We start from the raw sequence: 14,370 nt of genomic DNA, 5'->3' as shown, positions 1-14,370 counted from the left end.
TTGCAAAATGTCAGTTTTTTTCTTTGCTTTACTAGCTGTTTATTTTGTCAGCTTTAGTTTAGTCGGATCTTCGGATGAAGATGGATCAAGCGGAGCTGGGAATCGGTCTGGCCGCCCTGGCTCTCCAGGGCAGAGGGTCAGATGGATCCCCAGCCCGCCATCGAGCGTTCGGCTATGGTTCGCCCTGGCGCTATGAACGACCCATCCCTGCTCGCAGCAGGGATGCAGCCTGTAAAGGTGATTACCTCACTGGACACATATATGCGGTTCTGTGCTGCGGTGTCCTGCGTTTTTTGGCTGACGGCATTCCCTGTCATCTGAGGACAGAGGCTTTCCGTTCATAGAGGCACCCCACGCCATCCGGTACAGGTAAGTACTTTCTGTGTGGGGACCTCTGTCTGGGGTGGCAGTCCTGTGTTGCTGTGTTTTTCTGGCTGCCATTTTTTTGGCCCAGAAAGTTTTGGAATTTACTTCTCTTCTTGTAAGGAACTGTTTCACTCTACGTTATTTTATGACCTGAGCCGTCCTTTTTACCAAAGGTTATTTCCTTGTTCCATCACAACCAGGACGTTTTTCCTTTTCTTTTTGTTCTAGGCCTCAGATGCCAGGGGACAAGGCTCTTTACACTTTGGATTTGGTTTGTGCTATGAAGTGTTACATGATAACTATTACTGCAATTCAACAGGCAAGGAACTCTTTGTGCTTCCTGAAAGGCCGAGGAAGGGTCATACAGCTTTCACATCTACCATTTCGCGATGGTCTTTGGTGCATACTTTTCCAAAGTTTTACCACGTGGAAGGTTTTCCAATCAGTACCACAAATATGCATTGTATGATATTGTAATGCTGTGTATGTCTGCTGCCTGAATTTTATCAAAGTAAAAAATGGTTGACTGACGCCACACAGCCGATTACTCCATTTTGCTCCATACCCTTTTACTACCAAATTTGACTACCTTGGGTTATATATAACAATTTCTCCCCTGGATTATGGCCCATTGAACATTTCCCCTCCGTTGAATAGTCCGTTGCAGGTAAGAGGAACCTAAACAAGATTATACTAATACCACAACTCTACCCAATTCATAATTTGCCTACTGTAATCACTCTTAAAACTTTTAGAGTAGTGCATAACATTTTTAGTTCCTTGTTTTAGGGTAATTGCCCACCAAGAATCAAGTTAGAGCAATTGCAACTTCCTAAGGATGAGGGGGGGGGCTTGGCCCTCCCCAATCCTTGTCTCTGCTATGTATCGGCACAATTACAGCATTTAATAGGCCCTATGTTTGCCACTATGCACCTCTCAGTGGATCAAATCCTGTCTACGACCTGCATTGTACATGTCCATACTCTGAGAACCTTAAGGGGGTCTTGAAGCTCTAAGCTTTTCTTAACCAAACAAGCACTTTCCGACATACAGTCTTATTAACCACTTAAGCCCTGGAAGATTTTACCCCCTTCCTGACCAGGGCCTATTTTGCGATTCGGTACTGCGTGACTTTAACAGACAATTGCACGGTCGTGCGACGCTGTATCTAAACGAATTTGACGTCCTTTTTTTCCCACAAACAGAGCTTTCTTTTGGTGGTATTTGATCACCTGTGCGATTTTTACTTTTTGCGCTATAAACAAAAAAAACAGCGTCAATTTTGCAAAAATAACAATATTTTTCAAATTTTTTTTTTATATGAAATTCCCCCCCCCCCCCCAAAAAAAAGTAAAAATCAAAATTTTTTAATATTTTGGGCCAATTTTTTTTCTTTACCATATGTTTGATAAAAAAGATCGCAAAAAGCGTATTTTGATTGGTTTGCGCAAAAGTTATTGCGTTTACTAACAAAGGGAAAGATTTTTGTCATTTTTGTAGTTTTTTTTTTTTAACGCGTAATGGCGGCGATCTGCGATTTTTTTTTTTTTTTTTTGCGGGACTGCGACATTGCGGCGGACAGATTGGACCCTTGACTGACATTTTTGACACTTTTGGGGTTACCAGTGACATTTCTACAGTAATCAGTGCTATACAAATGCACTGTTACTGTAAAATTACACTGGCAGTGAAGGGGTTAAGTTTTTTTTGAGTGGGAGGGGTTATGTGTGTCCCTAGGGGTGTGATTCTAACTGTGATTTGGCTGTGGCTTGAGGTGTAGGAACAGTGATCAACGGTCCTACATAGTAGAACCGTATGATCACCATTCCTACATCAGCCGCCTGCCTTTCTCCCTCTCCACCCGACGATCGCGAGTGACCGGCGGACGTCGGGTCCGCCGGTCAGGCGCGGGGGGGGGTCTGTGACCATGCGGGAGCGCGCCTCCGGCGGCACTTGCTCGCTTCCTAGACCCTCACAGGCTAGCAATGTAGCCCTACGTCGCTCTGCCTGTGAGGGGCTGACCGCCGACGTAAATAGTCGTGCGGCGAATAAGACTAAGTACCTACGTCCCATATGGCATAATGATAACATGGTAGCCGCTGGAAGGCATATGAGATACAGTACATGCCACAGATTTTAAAAGATGTTATGCTACCTTTTTCCTCTCTTCAGGCTACATATTCCTTGCCCTCTCCTATGCATTTCTACTACATACAGTTGCAACATGCTGTTAAGGTACAAGGTGATGTGGGCGGGAGGCATTGGTCTCCTAATAAAAATATAAGATGACAGCCATCCCATGTCAGTAGGTAGGTACCTACAGAAACTGAAACAAGTTATCATATCTGTTAGCAGACATTTTAAGTGAGATAACCGGATTAAAGCCATTCAAGTAAATAACGTTCTAACAAAAAAAACTCAACACCGTACAGCCTGTCTAAAATGTACATCAATGAAGAATGTGTTAGAACATTCATTATATGTGAATTGGGCATTAGTTCATAGACAGATTGACTTGCATTTTGCTGCGTTTTCTAATCAAAAGGCAAAATACCCCTAAATGTATTCAAAGTGCAGACTCTGAATGTGTTGCATTTAATTATTTATATCCTATGAAGGTTTTGTATAAAACATATTGCGGTTGCTATGTTTTGGTGCATACTGTGTGTGCTTCTGTCAAAACCATAAAATAGGGGATGAGTGTTTTTTCCTAAAATGCTTTTTGGTAATAGTTTCACTTGTATTTTTTTAGGTTCCACATAGGCTTCTCACCTTCCAGTTGGTGCCTGGTATAGATGTTTGTGTACTTTGTGGCCCCAGTCCATCTCTGCAAAAAGTTGAGTCAGAGGTCAGTAAGCAAACTATTATCTCCATTCAATTCATACACAGTATCTCACAAAAGTGAGTACACCCCTCGCATTTTTGTAAATATTTCATTATATCTTTTCATGTGACAACACTGAAGAAATTACACTTTGCTACAATGTAAAGTAGTGTGTGTACAGCTTGTATAACAGTGTAAATTTGCTGTCCCCTCAAAATAACTCAACACACCGCCATTAATGTCTAAACCTCTGGCAACAAAAGTGAGTACACCCCTAAGTAAAAATGTGAAAATTTGGCCAAATTAGCCATTTTCCCTTCCCGGTGTCATGTGACTCGTTAGTGTTACAAGGTCTCAGGTGTGAATGGGAAGCAGGTGTGTTAAATTTGGTGTTATTGCTCTCACGGTTTCATACTGGTCACTGGAGGTTCAACATGGCACCTCGTGCCAAAGAGCTCTCTAAAAGATCTGAAAAAAAAGAATTGTTGCTCCTACATAAAGATGGCCTAGGCTATAAAAAGATTGCCAATAAAACACAGTATAAATACTGCCTACAGTCAATCATGGTGGTGGGAGTGTCATGGTCTGGGGCTGCATGAGTGCTGCCAGCACTGGGGAGCTACAGTTCTTTGAGGGAACCATGAATGCCAACATGTACTGTGAAATACTGAGGCAGAGCATGATCCTTCAGGGACTGGGCCACAGGGCAGTATTCCAACATAACGACCCCAAATATACCTCCAAGACGACCACTGCCTTGCTAAAGAAGCTGAGGGTAAAGGTGATGGACTGGCCAAGCATGTCTCCAGACCTAAACCCTATTGAGCATCTGTGGAGCATCCTCAAATGGAAGGTGGAGGAGCGCAAGGTCTCTAACATCCACCAGCTTGGTGATGTCGTCATGCAGGAGTGGAAGAGGACTCCAGTGGCAACCTGTGAAGCTCTGGTGAACTCCATGCCCAAGAGGGTTAAAGAAGTACTGGAAAATAATGGTGGCCACACAAACTATTGATGCCATTAATGTTTAAACTGATGGCAACAAAAGTGAGTTAACCCTAAGTGACAAAGTCCAAATTTGACCCAAAGTATCAATATTTTGTGTGGCCACTATTATTTTTCAGCATTGCCTTAACCCTCTTGTGTAATTTGGTGTCCTGGAAAAGTCTGAGGCCTCTCAGCATTAAATTGAACAATTAGATGTTATGGCTGCTCAAGGGACCTGGCAAGGATGACGACATCCCTGCAATGTCATTGTAAGCAGCAATGGAACCTAAGTCCATGCCATCAAATAAAAGATGACAAAGACCTAACTTAATAATTATGCTATAATTGTCGCAGTATAAATTATCAAATCGCTGCTGCCAATAATACAATAAAGCTGCCTGCATCTCCTCTATATCACTGGACAGCCAAAGAAAGCTGTGAAATGTCTTGGTCAAAAACTCCTGTTACCTCTGTATATGATTTTGAGATTAATCATGTTTTTTTTTTTTTTTTTGTGTAGTTGGTAGAAAGATTTTGGAAGCCTGTTCTGGATCCAGTCAAATCCTGTTTAAGAGTGCAGCTGAGATCGTTCCCAGCCTCTGTTCCCTTACACCATGGGATTCTGGGGTAAGAATAATTGAAGGTTTGTGTAGTTTTTGATAAATGGACAGATTATTTATAGTTACATCTTTAATGGTGATCACTAATGCAGGGGTTTGACTGGCATATTTTGGTGATGGGGAAGGGCACCTAATGGGACTTCTCATGAGACAGGCTTCAGACGTTGAATTTCTCTGCAGATGTCTAGAGAGGAGAAGATGTATCGAAACAAGGCATCAGTTGTGGCCGTGGCTGTCGCCATGCCCAGATAAACTGGAAAGGGCAAATTTTGACCAATACTTGTTTTTACATAGTTACATAGTAGTTGAGGTTGAATAAAGACAAGAGTCCATCCAGTTCAACCTGTGTAGGTGTGTGTGGACGTATTCATTTCCCATACCCCTGAATGTTTTGATCTTGGAGATGTATGTCCAAGAGTCTTTTAAAAGTAGCCAGACTCCCCGCAGTTACCACCATTTCTGGAAGAAAAACTCTTCTAATTACATTGTATGGCCTCGTGTCCTCTTACACTCCTTGCGACTGAATAGGTTTTTTTTCTATGCTGAGATCACCGTTGAGGTATTTGTAAATCGCTATCCTGCCCCCTCTCAGACGTCTCTTCTCTAGGGAGAATAAATCAAGCACTTGTAACCGCTCCTCATAATTTAGGTCCTCTTCTTTGGACTCTTTCCAGTTCCAGGACATCCTTTCTGAGGATTGGTGACCAGAACTGGACAGAATACTCCAGACGTGGCTGGACCAGAGTTTTATAAAGTGGTAGGAGCTAAACCCAATAAAGATATAGGCTTCTTTAGTCAAAGTACCTACTTATGGAGAAAGATATATAATCGATAGATACTCAGCAATATCCCTATATATATATAGTAGCGCAAACTTGTCAAGAAGCAAGTGCCAAAAAAATACTGTGCCCACTGCACAAAAATCTGAAATGCAATAGATGTCACATAGGCAGCAGGAAAAAGTTCAGAAATGACTCAAACAGTCCATAATCCTTCACTCTATCTCCTGGGATGATAATGTACGAAGACGTGTTTCTCAAAAGGATCACCACCACCACCGTGCTCCAAGGGGGGAGGAGAATTGCCCACTCACCAGATGCTGTGGCCCAACCCACTTTCGTGTTTGAGCATTCAGGCTTATAATGATGGTCACTGGTCCAGAGTATCCACAACAGGAATCGCACCAGCGCAGTCAAAAAAAGCTCAGCAGCATATGGGGAGGAGAGAACATAATCCCAATAGCGTGATACAGTTTAAAAGGGTTTTATTAAATAAAAATAAAACATAAGGTAACACACTCACATGTCTTGTATGTCATCAAACGCTCCCGGGGAAGAAGTGGAAATCACGAAACGCGTCGGGGCGTGACCAGGCGGTGTAACCAGGCTGTGTAAGAGTGTCATGGTCTTACCTTCTTGCTGTTCTCCTTCGTTTGACATGTGCTGGCGGCCATCTTGGTTTCTGGGTTTCTTGTAGCCTCCCACCCTGCGGCTCCTCCTTCCCACTGGGAGGAGCTGGATACCTAGCTCATATATATAGGAGGTCTGTGGCTTCAGTTCCCTGCTTGGTCCTCCTGTGTTCACATGCTACTAAGACTGCTGCTATTTCTGGTTCCTGTTCCTGGCTTCGTCTGACTACCCTGCTGGTTCCTGATCCTGGCTTCGTCTGACTACCCTGCTGGTTCCTGTTCCTGGCTTCGTCTGACTACCCTGCTGGTTCCTGATCCCTGGCTTTGCAAAGACTCTGCATCGGTTTCGCCATCCGTTTGGACTTTTGCTTTATAGCTTGTTTTTCAATAAAGCTTTCTTATTTTCACTTATCTGTTGTTGTACGTCTGGTTCATGGTTCCGTGACATTAGGACCAAGCCATGAATTCTGACGGTACAGGGCCATCCTCGCTACCCACGCTGGTTGCCAGACTTGATCAGCAGGATCACCTGTTGGGTCGGTTCGCCGTGGTGTTGCAAACCCTGCTTGAACGCACGGTACCCCAGGCCACGAATTCTGACGGTGCAGGGCCATCCTCACTACCCACGCTGGTTGCCAGACTTGATCAGCAGGATCACCTGTTGGGTCAGTTCGCCGTGGCGTTGCAAACCCTGCTTGAACGCACGGTTCATTTCGCTCCCGTTGCCGATGGGTCGGTTGTCGCTCCTGGGTCCGCTCCTACTGCCGCTCCGGTTGTTGCGCCAGAGTCTACCCCGACACCTGTTGTTGCGCCTGCGGTGTTTCGGGGTATGTCCGGTTCTGCCCCCCTTCCACAGCGCTTTGGGGGAGAGCCAACTCAGTGCCGAGGTTTCCTTAACCAGGTGGGCATTTATTTCGAGTTGCTGCCACATGCCTTTCCTACTGAGAGATCAAAGGTGGGCTTCTTAATCTCGCTGCTCTCGGACAAGGCCTTGGCCTGGGCCAGCCCTTTATGGGAGAACAACAATCCGGTGGTTGCCGAGTTTTCCGGTTTTGTTGCTTCTCTTCGGAAGGTATTCGATGTGCCGGCTCGTGCTGCCTCTGCTGCGAAGCTCCTTATGTCCATCAGACAGGGTTCACGATCCGTAGCTGAATACGCCATTGAGTTTCGTACCCTGGCAGCAGAGGTGGGCTGGAATAATGAGGCTCTGGTCGCTGCTTTCTCTCATGGTCTCTCGGATGCCTTGAAGGATGAGGTTGCAGCTAAGGACCTACCAGTGGAGCTCGAGTCTCTTATTTCTTTCCTGATTTTGATTGACACCAGACTCAGGGAGAGACCTTCCTTTAAGGAGAGTCTGCGGAGGCCTCCTAACAGATTGGCGCCTACCTTTGTTGTCCCACCCGTGCCTCCCTCTCCTCCCACGCCTCCTGGGGATGACTTGTCTGGGGGTGAACCCATGCAGCTGGGGTTTGCTCGCCTGTCCGAGGGGGAGAGGGTACTCCGGAGACGCGAGGGCCGATGCATGTACTGTGGTCTCGGTGGGCATTTTCGGTTGGCATGTCCGAACCGTCCAGGGAAACGCTCGCACCTGAGATCCTGTCGGGGGCAGATCTTGGGTGGAGTCTCCTCGTCCCCGGTTTCCCGTGTTGACAAACCACTGATCACTGTTGTCCTTTCCTGGGTCGGGGGCTCGGTGACGACCCAGGCGTTGGTGGACTCTGGTGCTGGTGGTTTGTTCATTGATAGTGTGTTCGCAGCCGCCAATTCCATTCCTCTGCAGGCTCGAGGTTCTCCTCTGGCTCTTGAGGCGATAGACGGCAGACCCCTTCTGCCGCCACACGTGACTCATGAGACCCTTCCAGTGGGGTTAGCCATTGGTGCCGTCCACAGAGAGTCGGTCTGCTTCCAGGTTATTTCGTCTCCACACTACTTGGTGGTCTTGGGGTACCCCTGGCTCCAGAAGCATAATCCTATTTTCGATTGGAGATCGGCCGAGATCCTCTCGTGGTCACCGCAGTGTGGGGCTAGTTGCATCCATGGGCCTGTCAAGTTGCTGTGTACTTCCTCGGACTCTCTGTTGCCCCCTGAATACGAGGAGTACCGGGATGTATTCGATAAGGTGCGCGCGGTTGCCCTACCTCCGCACCGCCCATACGATTGTGCCATCGAGTTACAATCTGGTGCCGTTCCTCCTCGTGGCAAAGTCTATCCACTGTCGGTAGCGGAGAATGAGGCCATGGAGGAGTACGTGAGGGAGGCGCTTTCACGTGGACACATTCGCAAATCCTCGTCCCCGGCAGGGGCTGGATTTTTCTTTGTGAAAAAGAAGGGCGGTGAGTTGAGGCCTTGCATCGATTACAGGGGTCTCAATCGCATCACGATCAAGAACGCTTACCCGATACCCTTGATTTCCGAGCTGTTCGATCGCCTTAAAGGGGCCACGGTCTTTACCAAACTCGACCTGAGGGCGGCATATAACCTCGTAAGGATCAAGGCGGGCGATGAGTGGAAGACCGCGTTTAACACCAGGACCGGTCATTATGAATCCTTGGTTATGCCCTTTGGGCTGTGCAATGCGCCCGCAGTCTTTCAGGAATTCATCAACGATGTTTTCCGTGACCTGTTGCAGCAGTGTGTGGTGGTCTACCTGGATGACATCTTGGTATATTCTGAGTCCATGGAGACCCACATTCTGGATGTCAAACGAGTGTTGCAACGGTTACGAGAGAACAAGCTGTTCGGTAAGCTTGAGAAATGCGAATTTCACCGATCCCAGGTAACCTTCTTAGGTTACATCATTTCCGCTGAGGGGTTCTCCATGGATCCTGAGAAGGTTTCGGCTGTCTTACAGTGGCCCCAGCCCAGTGGTCTTCGCTCCCTGCAGCGCTTTTTGGGCTTCGCCAATTATTATCGGAAGTTCATCAGGGACTTTTCCATGCTAGCCAAGCCTCTCACGGATTTGACCAGGAAGGGCAGTAATTCCCAGGTCTGGCCGCCCGAGGCCATCCGAGCTTTTGAGGCTCTAAAGTCCGCCTTTGTGTCGGCTCCGATTCTGTCGCATCCCAACCCTGGGTTGCCCTTTGTCCTCGAGGTGGACGCGTCTGAGACGGGAGTAGGCGCCCTTCTGTCTCAGCGTAGAACACCAGAGGGTCCTCTGCTTCCTTGTGGGTTTTACTCCCGGAAACTGTCTTCCGCGGAGTGCAACTACCAGATTGGTGACAGGGAGTTATTGGCCATCGTGCAGGCTCTTAAAGAATGGAGGCACTTGCTCGAGGGTTCGGTGGTTCCGGTCCTCATCCTGACGGACCACAAGAATCTGACCTACCTCTCTGAGGCCAAGAGATTGACACCACGTCAGGCCAGATGGGCTCTGTTCTTGTCACGTTTTAATTACGTGGTCTCCTACCTACCCGGTTCCAAGAACATCAGGGCTGATGCCTTATCACGGCAGTACTCCGACCTGTCCAGGGAGGAGTCGATTCCGACTTCGGTCATAGCTCCGAATCAGATCCTGGCTGCCATTCGCACCAGCCTGACCTCTCCCCTGGGTGAGCAGATTTTGGCGGCTCAATCTGGTGCTCCCTCTGGGAGACCCAACGGCAGATGTTTTGTGCCTGAGGAGTTGCGCACTCGGTTGTTGCGAACCTACCATAACTCCAAGACTGCGGGGCATCCTGGAAAGAATCAGCTGTCCTGGGCTGTTTCACGTCTGTTCTGGTGGCCTTCCCTACGTTCCGACATCGCCGCATATGTAGCGGCATGCTCCGTTTGTGCCCAGAGTAAGTCCCCTCGGCACCTTCCGTTGGGCCTTCTGCAACCCTTAGCCACCGGGGAGCGCCCATGGTCACACCTGGGGATGGATTTCATTGTGGACCTCCCTGCATCCCGAGGCCATACGGTCATTCTCATGATTGTGGATCGGTTTTCCAAAATGTGTCACTGTGTTCCTCTCAAGAAGTTACCCTCTGCACAGGAGTTGGCCACGATTTTTGCCAGGGAGGTCTTCCGGTTGCACGGTTTGCCCAAGGAGATTGTGTCGGATCGGGGGAGTCAGTTTGTGTCCAGGTTCTGGCGCGCCTTTTGCTCCCAGTTGGGGATTCATCTCTCCTTCTCCTCGGCCTACCACCCTCAGTCCAATGGGGCCGCAGAACGTTCCAATCAGGCCTTGGAGCAATTCCTTCGTTGCTATGTCTCCGATCACCAAGACAATTGGGTTGACCTCCTGCCTTGGGCTGAGTTTGCCAGGAACACGGCGGTGAACTCTTCCTCTGGGACGTCTCCCTTCATGGCCAACTATGGGTTCCAACCTGCCGTGTTACCGGAGGTATTCTCTCCCCAGGATATTCCGGCTGTGGAGGATCACCTTTCCGTCCTACGTGCTTCTTGGGTACAGATCCAGAAGTCCCTTGAGGTCTCTGCGCAGCGCCAGAGACTCCAGGCTGACCGCAGACGAGCGCCTGCTCCTTCCTACCAGGCCGGAGACCGTGTATGGTTGTCCACCCGCAACCTCAACCTTCGAGTGCCCACTCCCAAGCTGGCGCCTCGCTTTGTTGGTCCCTTCCGAGTGCTTCGCAGGGTAAACCCGGTAGCCTATGCCCTTGCGCTTCCTCCTGGCATGCGGATCTCCAACGTGTTTCATGTCTCCCTGTTGAAGCCTCTGGTGTGTAATCGTTTCACTTCCTCGGTTCCTCGGCCTCGTCCGGTCCGAGTGGGCAATCGTGAGGAGTATGAGGTGAGCAATATCCTGGACTCACGCCTGGTCCGCGGTCGGGTGCAGTTTTTGGTTCATTGGCGTGGTTATGGTCCAGAGGAGCGTTCCTGGGTTCCCTCCGCAGATGTCCATGCTCCTGCCTTGCTCCGAGCCTTCCACGCACGCTTCCCTCAGAAACCGTTCTTTACTCCGCGGAGGAGGGGCCCTTGAGGGGGAGGTACTGTCATGGTCTTACCTTCTTGCTGTTCTCCTTCGTTTGACATGTGCTGGCGGCCATCTTGGTTTCTGGGTTTCTTGTAGCCTCCCACCCTGCGGCTCCTCCTTCCCACTGGGAGGAGCTGGATACCTAGCTCATATATATAGGAGGTCTGTGGCTTCAGTTCCCTGCTTGGTCCTCCTGTGTTCACATGCTACTAAGACTGCTGCTATTTCTGGTTCCTGTTCCTGGCTTCGTCTGACTACCCTGCTGGTTCCTGATCCTGGCTACGTCTGACTACCCTGCTGGTTCCTGTTCCTGGCTTCGTCTGACTACCCTGCTGGTTCCTGATCCCTGGCTTCGCAAAGACTCTGCATCGGTTTCGCCATCAGTTTGGACTTTTGCTTTATAGCTTGTTTTTCAATAAAGCTTTCTTATTTTCACTTATCTGTTGTTGTACGTCTGGTTCATGGTTCCGTGACAAAGAGGAGTTCGGATTACCCAGAAGGCGCGGCGTCCACGGCGTGGAGCCTGGACATCATCTCCCGAAGGGCATCCCTCCCCTATTCGTGACTGTTTTTTTGCGTTTGATGACATACAAGACATGTGAGTGTGTTACCTTATGTTTTATTTTTATTTAATAAAACCCTTTTAAACGGTATCACGCTATTGGGATTATGTTCTCTCCTCCCCATATGCTGCTGAGCTTTTTTTGACTGCGCTGGTGCGATTCCTGTTGTGGATACTCTGGACCAGTGACCATCATTATAAGCCTGAATGCTCAAACACGAAAGTGGGTTGGGCCACAGCATCTGGTGAGTGGGCAATTCTCCTCCCCCCTTGGAGCACGGTGGTGGTGGTGATCCTTTTGAGAAACACGTCTTCGTACATTATCATCCCAGGAGATAGAGTGAAGGATTATGGACTGTTTGAGTCATTTCTGAACTTTTTCCTGCTGCCTATGTGACATCTATTGCATTTCGGATTTTTGTGCAGTGGGCACAGTATTTTTTTGGCACTTGCTTCTTGACAAGTTTGCGCTACTATATATATATAGGGATATTGCTGAGTATCTATCTATTATATATCTTTCTCCATATGTTTTAGTTAAGTAGCTGCATAGCCAATTTATTTATTGGTGAGTGGTCCTCATTTGAAGCGCTTGGGATAGCTTATACCTTTATTTGGTTTTCGTTGGGCATTTAAGCTGTCATATTATATAAAGTACCTACTTAGCCAATACAGCAGTACAAACAGTGTTTGCTACATAGAACCAGCATGCCTGCTGATATCAGGGACTGACAGTGCACCTCCCACTGATATCAGGGACTGACAATACACCACCTGGTGGTACTAGGACTGACAATGCACCTCCTGCCAATACGAGGGGCTGACGGTACAACACCTGCCGATAACTGGGTTTAGGGCCACCGATGGAGAGATACAGGCAGCCCTCCTATACTGGGCCTGTACCCCATCAGGTCAGCAGGAGGGCTCAGGTGCAACACAGGGCTGCCTTTGGACAACCTCAGTGCAGTTTCATCAATTATAATTGTGGCCCCGAGCAATGGATCGGCAAATTCTGGAGCTGAAAACTAAACTCCTGGCTCTCATCTGTGGGACCTGGGAAATACATATGGGAAATAAAAGGATCCATACCACCCCAGAGCGTCTTCAGCATGGGAATTACTTTTGTGGGACACATGCCCTGCATCTTTCGCTTGGTGGCCATGTGCATTACATATTTCTGACAGATGGGCTCTGTACATTCCACACACGACACATGAACTCTGTACAAAACATACAGATGCTAGGAATGTGCAATCTCACTACATCAGTGTTTCTCAACTCCGGTCCTCAGGGCACACCAACAGGCCAGGTTTGCAAGATAACTGAAATACATCACAGGTGATATCATTTGCTGCTCAGTGATTGCAGTTTTCAAGTCTGCATCTCCCCAAGGTAATACTTAAAATCTGGCCTGTTAGTGTGCCCTGAGGACCGGAGTTGAGAAACACTGCACTACATCATGCTTCCTCATTTTTCTCCTCTGGTTGCCCAAGATTGCCGCCAAATTTTCACTTCCTGAGGGGAGGGGTTGATCTGAAGTTCAAACCATTGACGGTTATTGTATTGCTTTTTTCTGTGTGGTAACTTGATTTTATGATCTACTAGCGTGATAATGACTGTACAATGTGAACTGTGGAGCAAGTAATCTTAAAATTAAAATGTAGGCAACTAATTATTCAATTTGGACTAAAGGGTTAGTTCACCTTTACCAAAAAAACTACCTATGCAGGTAAGGGGCGCCTAAACAAACTGTTCAACTTAAGGTAAATAAAGACTTTGCTATAGGTGTAGACCATTTACGTACCTCCTGAAGCCTGGCTGGAGAAACTTGGAAATGGCATCACCCCATCTTGTCCGGTTGCTAGGATGTTGCTAAGACACTCCTAGCCATTACTGCTCACCCCCACCATCACAGGAGCAAGTTCTCAAAGCATTGCACATGTGTAGTCCACTATCTCCTCCATTGCAAGTAAGGTAAAGCCCAATACCGGGCACAAAAAAAAAAAAAAAACCCTTTCAGAGGGACCCCCCACACTGCAAAGGCCAAATGCCTATTTACCCAAAACATACAAACATTCTTACCTCACTTGCCAGTCTGCAACAAATCCAATTGTTCCTGTCTAACAGTTTGGTGTTGCAGGCTGGTTGGTAAGTGAGCTGTGCTCCTTGCAGTACTTATAGGTTGGGGTGGTTGCCATTTGTTTGTATAGTTGGTGAATTGGTTTGGGTGCGTACCTTTGCTGCCATTGTGCTATTGCTGGGTGTCCACTGTTTTCCTGTATATTTAAGGAGGGGTGGGATCCCTCCAGGCATACCTGCCCTTAATCTATTCATTATTATATATTTGCTCCAACTTCGGAGACTCTCCAATTATAGAGTTAGGACTGCAGTACACTGGGGTGCTGTGACGTGGCTGCTGCAGCTTACGCATATATTTGCAAATGTGTGCAAATGAAACCCCTGTTTTTAATGTGTACTGTTAGACAGGGTCAATTTGGTTTGTTGCCGGCTGGCTGATAAGTGAGCTGGGCATTTTTGTTTGTTTTTTGACATGCGACACCCTTTCATGTGCTCCTTGCTATAAAGACCAGTTATAGGTTGAGGGGGGGGGGGGGGTTGCCATTTGTTTGCCTATTGAGTCTAGGGCATTGAGAATTGTATTCTGTAATCTTGCTCCAGCTGGCTTCCTTG

General features: G+C 47.8%; 1 protein-coding gene across 1 annotated transcript in view; it reads left to right on the top strand.

Annotated features, from left to right (window-relative positions):
* Positions 1 to 14,370, top strand: part of FUZ (fuzzy planar cell polarity protein) — a 176,409-nt gene that overhangs the window by 68,404 nt on the left and 93,635 nt on the right. Inside the window, exons 7-8 of the mRNA XM_082273581.1 lie at positions 3,119 to 3,214; positions 4,695 to 4,801. Coding sequence (XP_082129707.1) covers positions 3,119 to 3,214; positions 4,695 to 4,801 — 203 coding nt within the window. The remainder of the gene's footprint in view (positions 1 to 3,118; positions 3,215 to 4,694; positions 4,802 to 14,370) is intronic.

The sequence above is a fragment of the Pelophylax lessonae genome, assembly GCF_965119305.1.
Source record: "Pelophylax lessonae genome assembly, chromosome: 12".
Taxonomy (NCBI): domain Eukaryota; kingdom Metazoa; phylum Chordata; class Amphibia; order Anura; family Ranidae; genus Pelophylax; species Pelophylax lessonae.
This window is presented reverse-complemented; position numbering and strand designations above follow the sequence as displayed.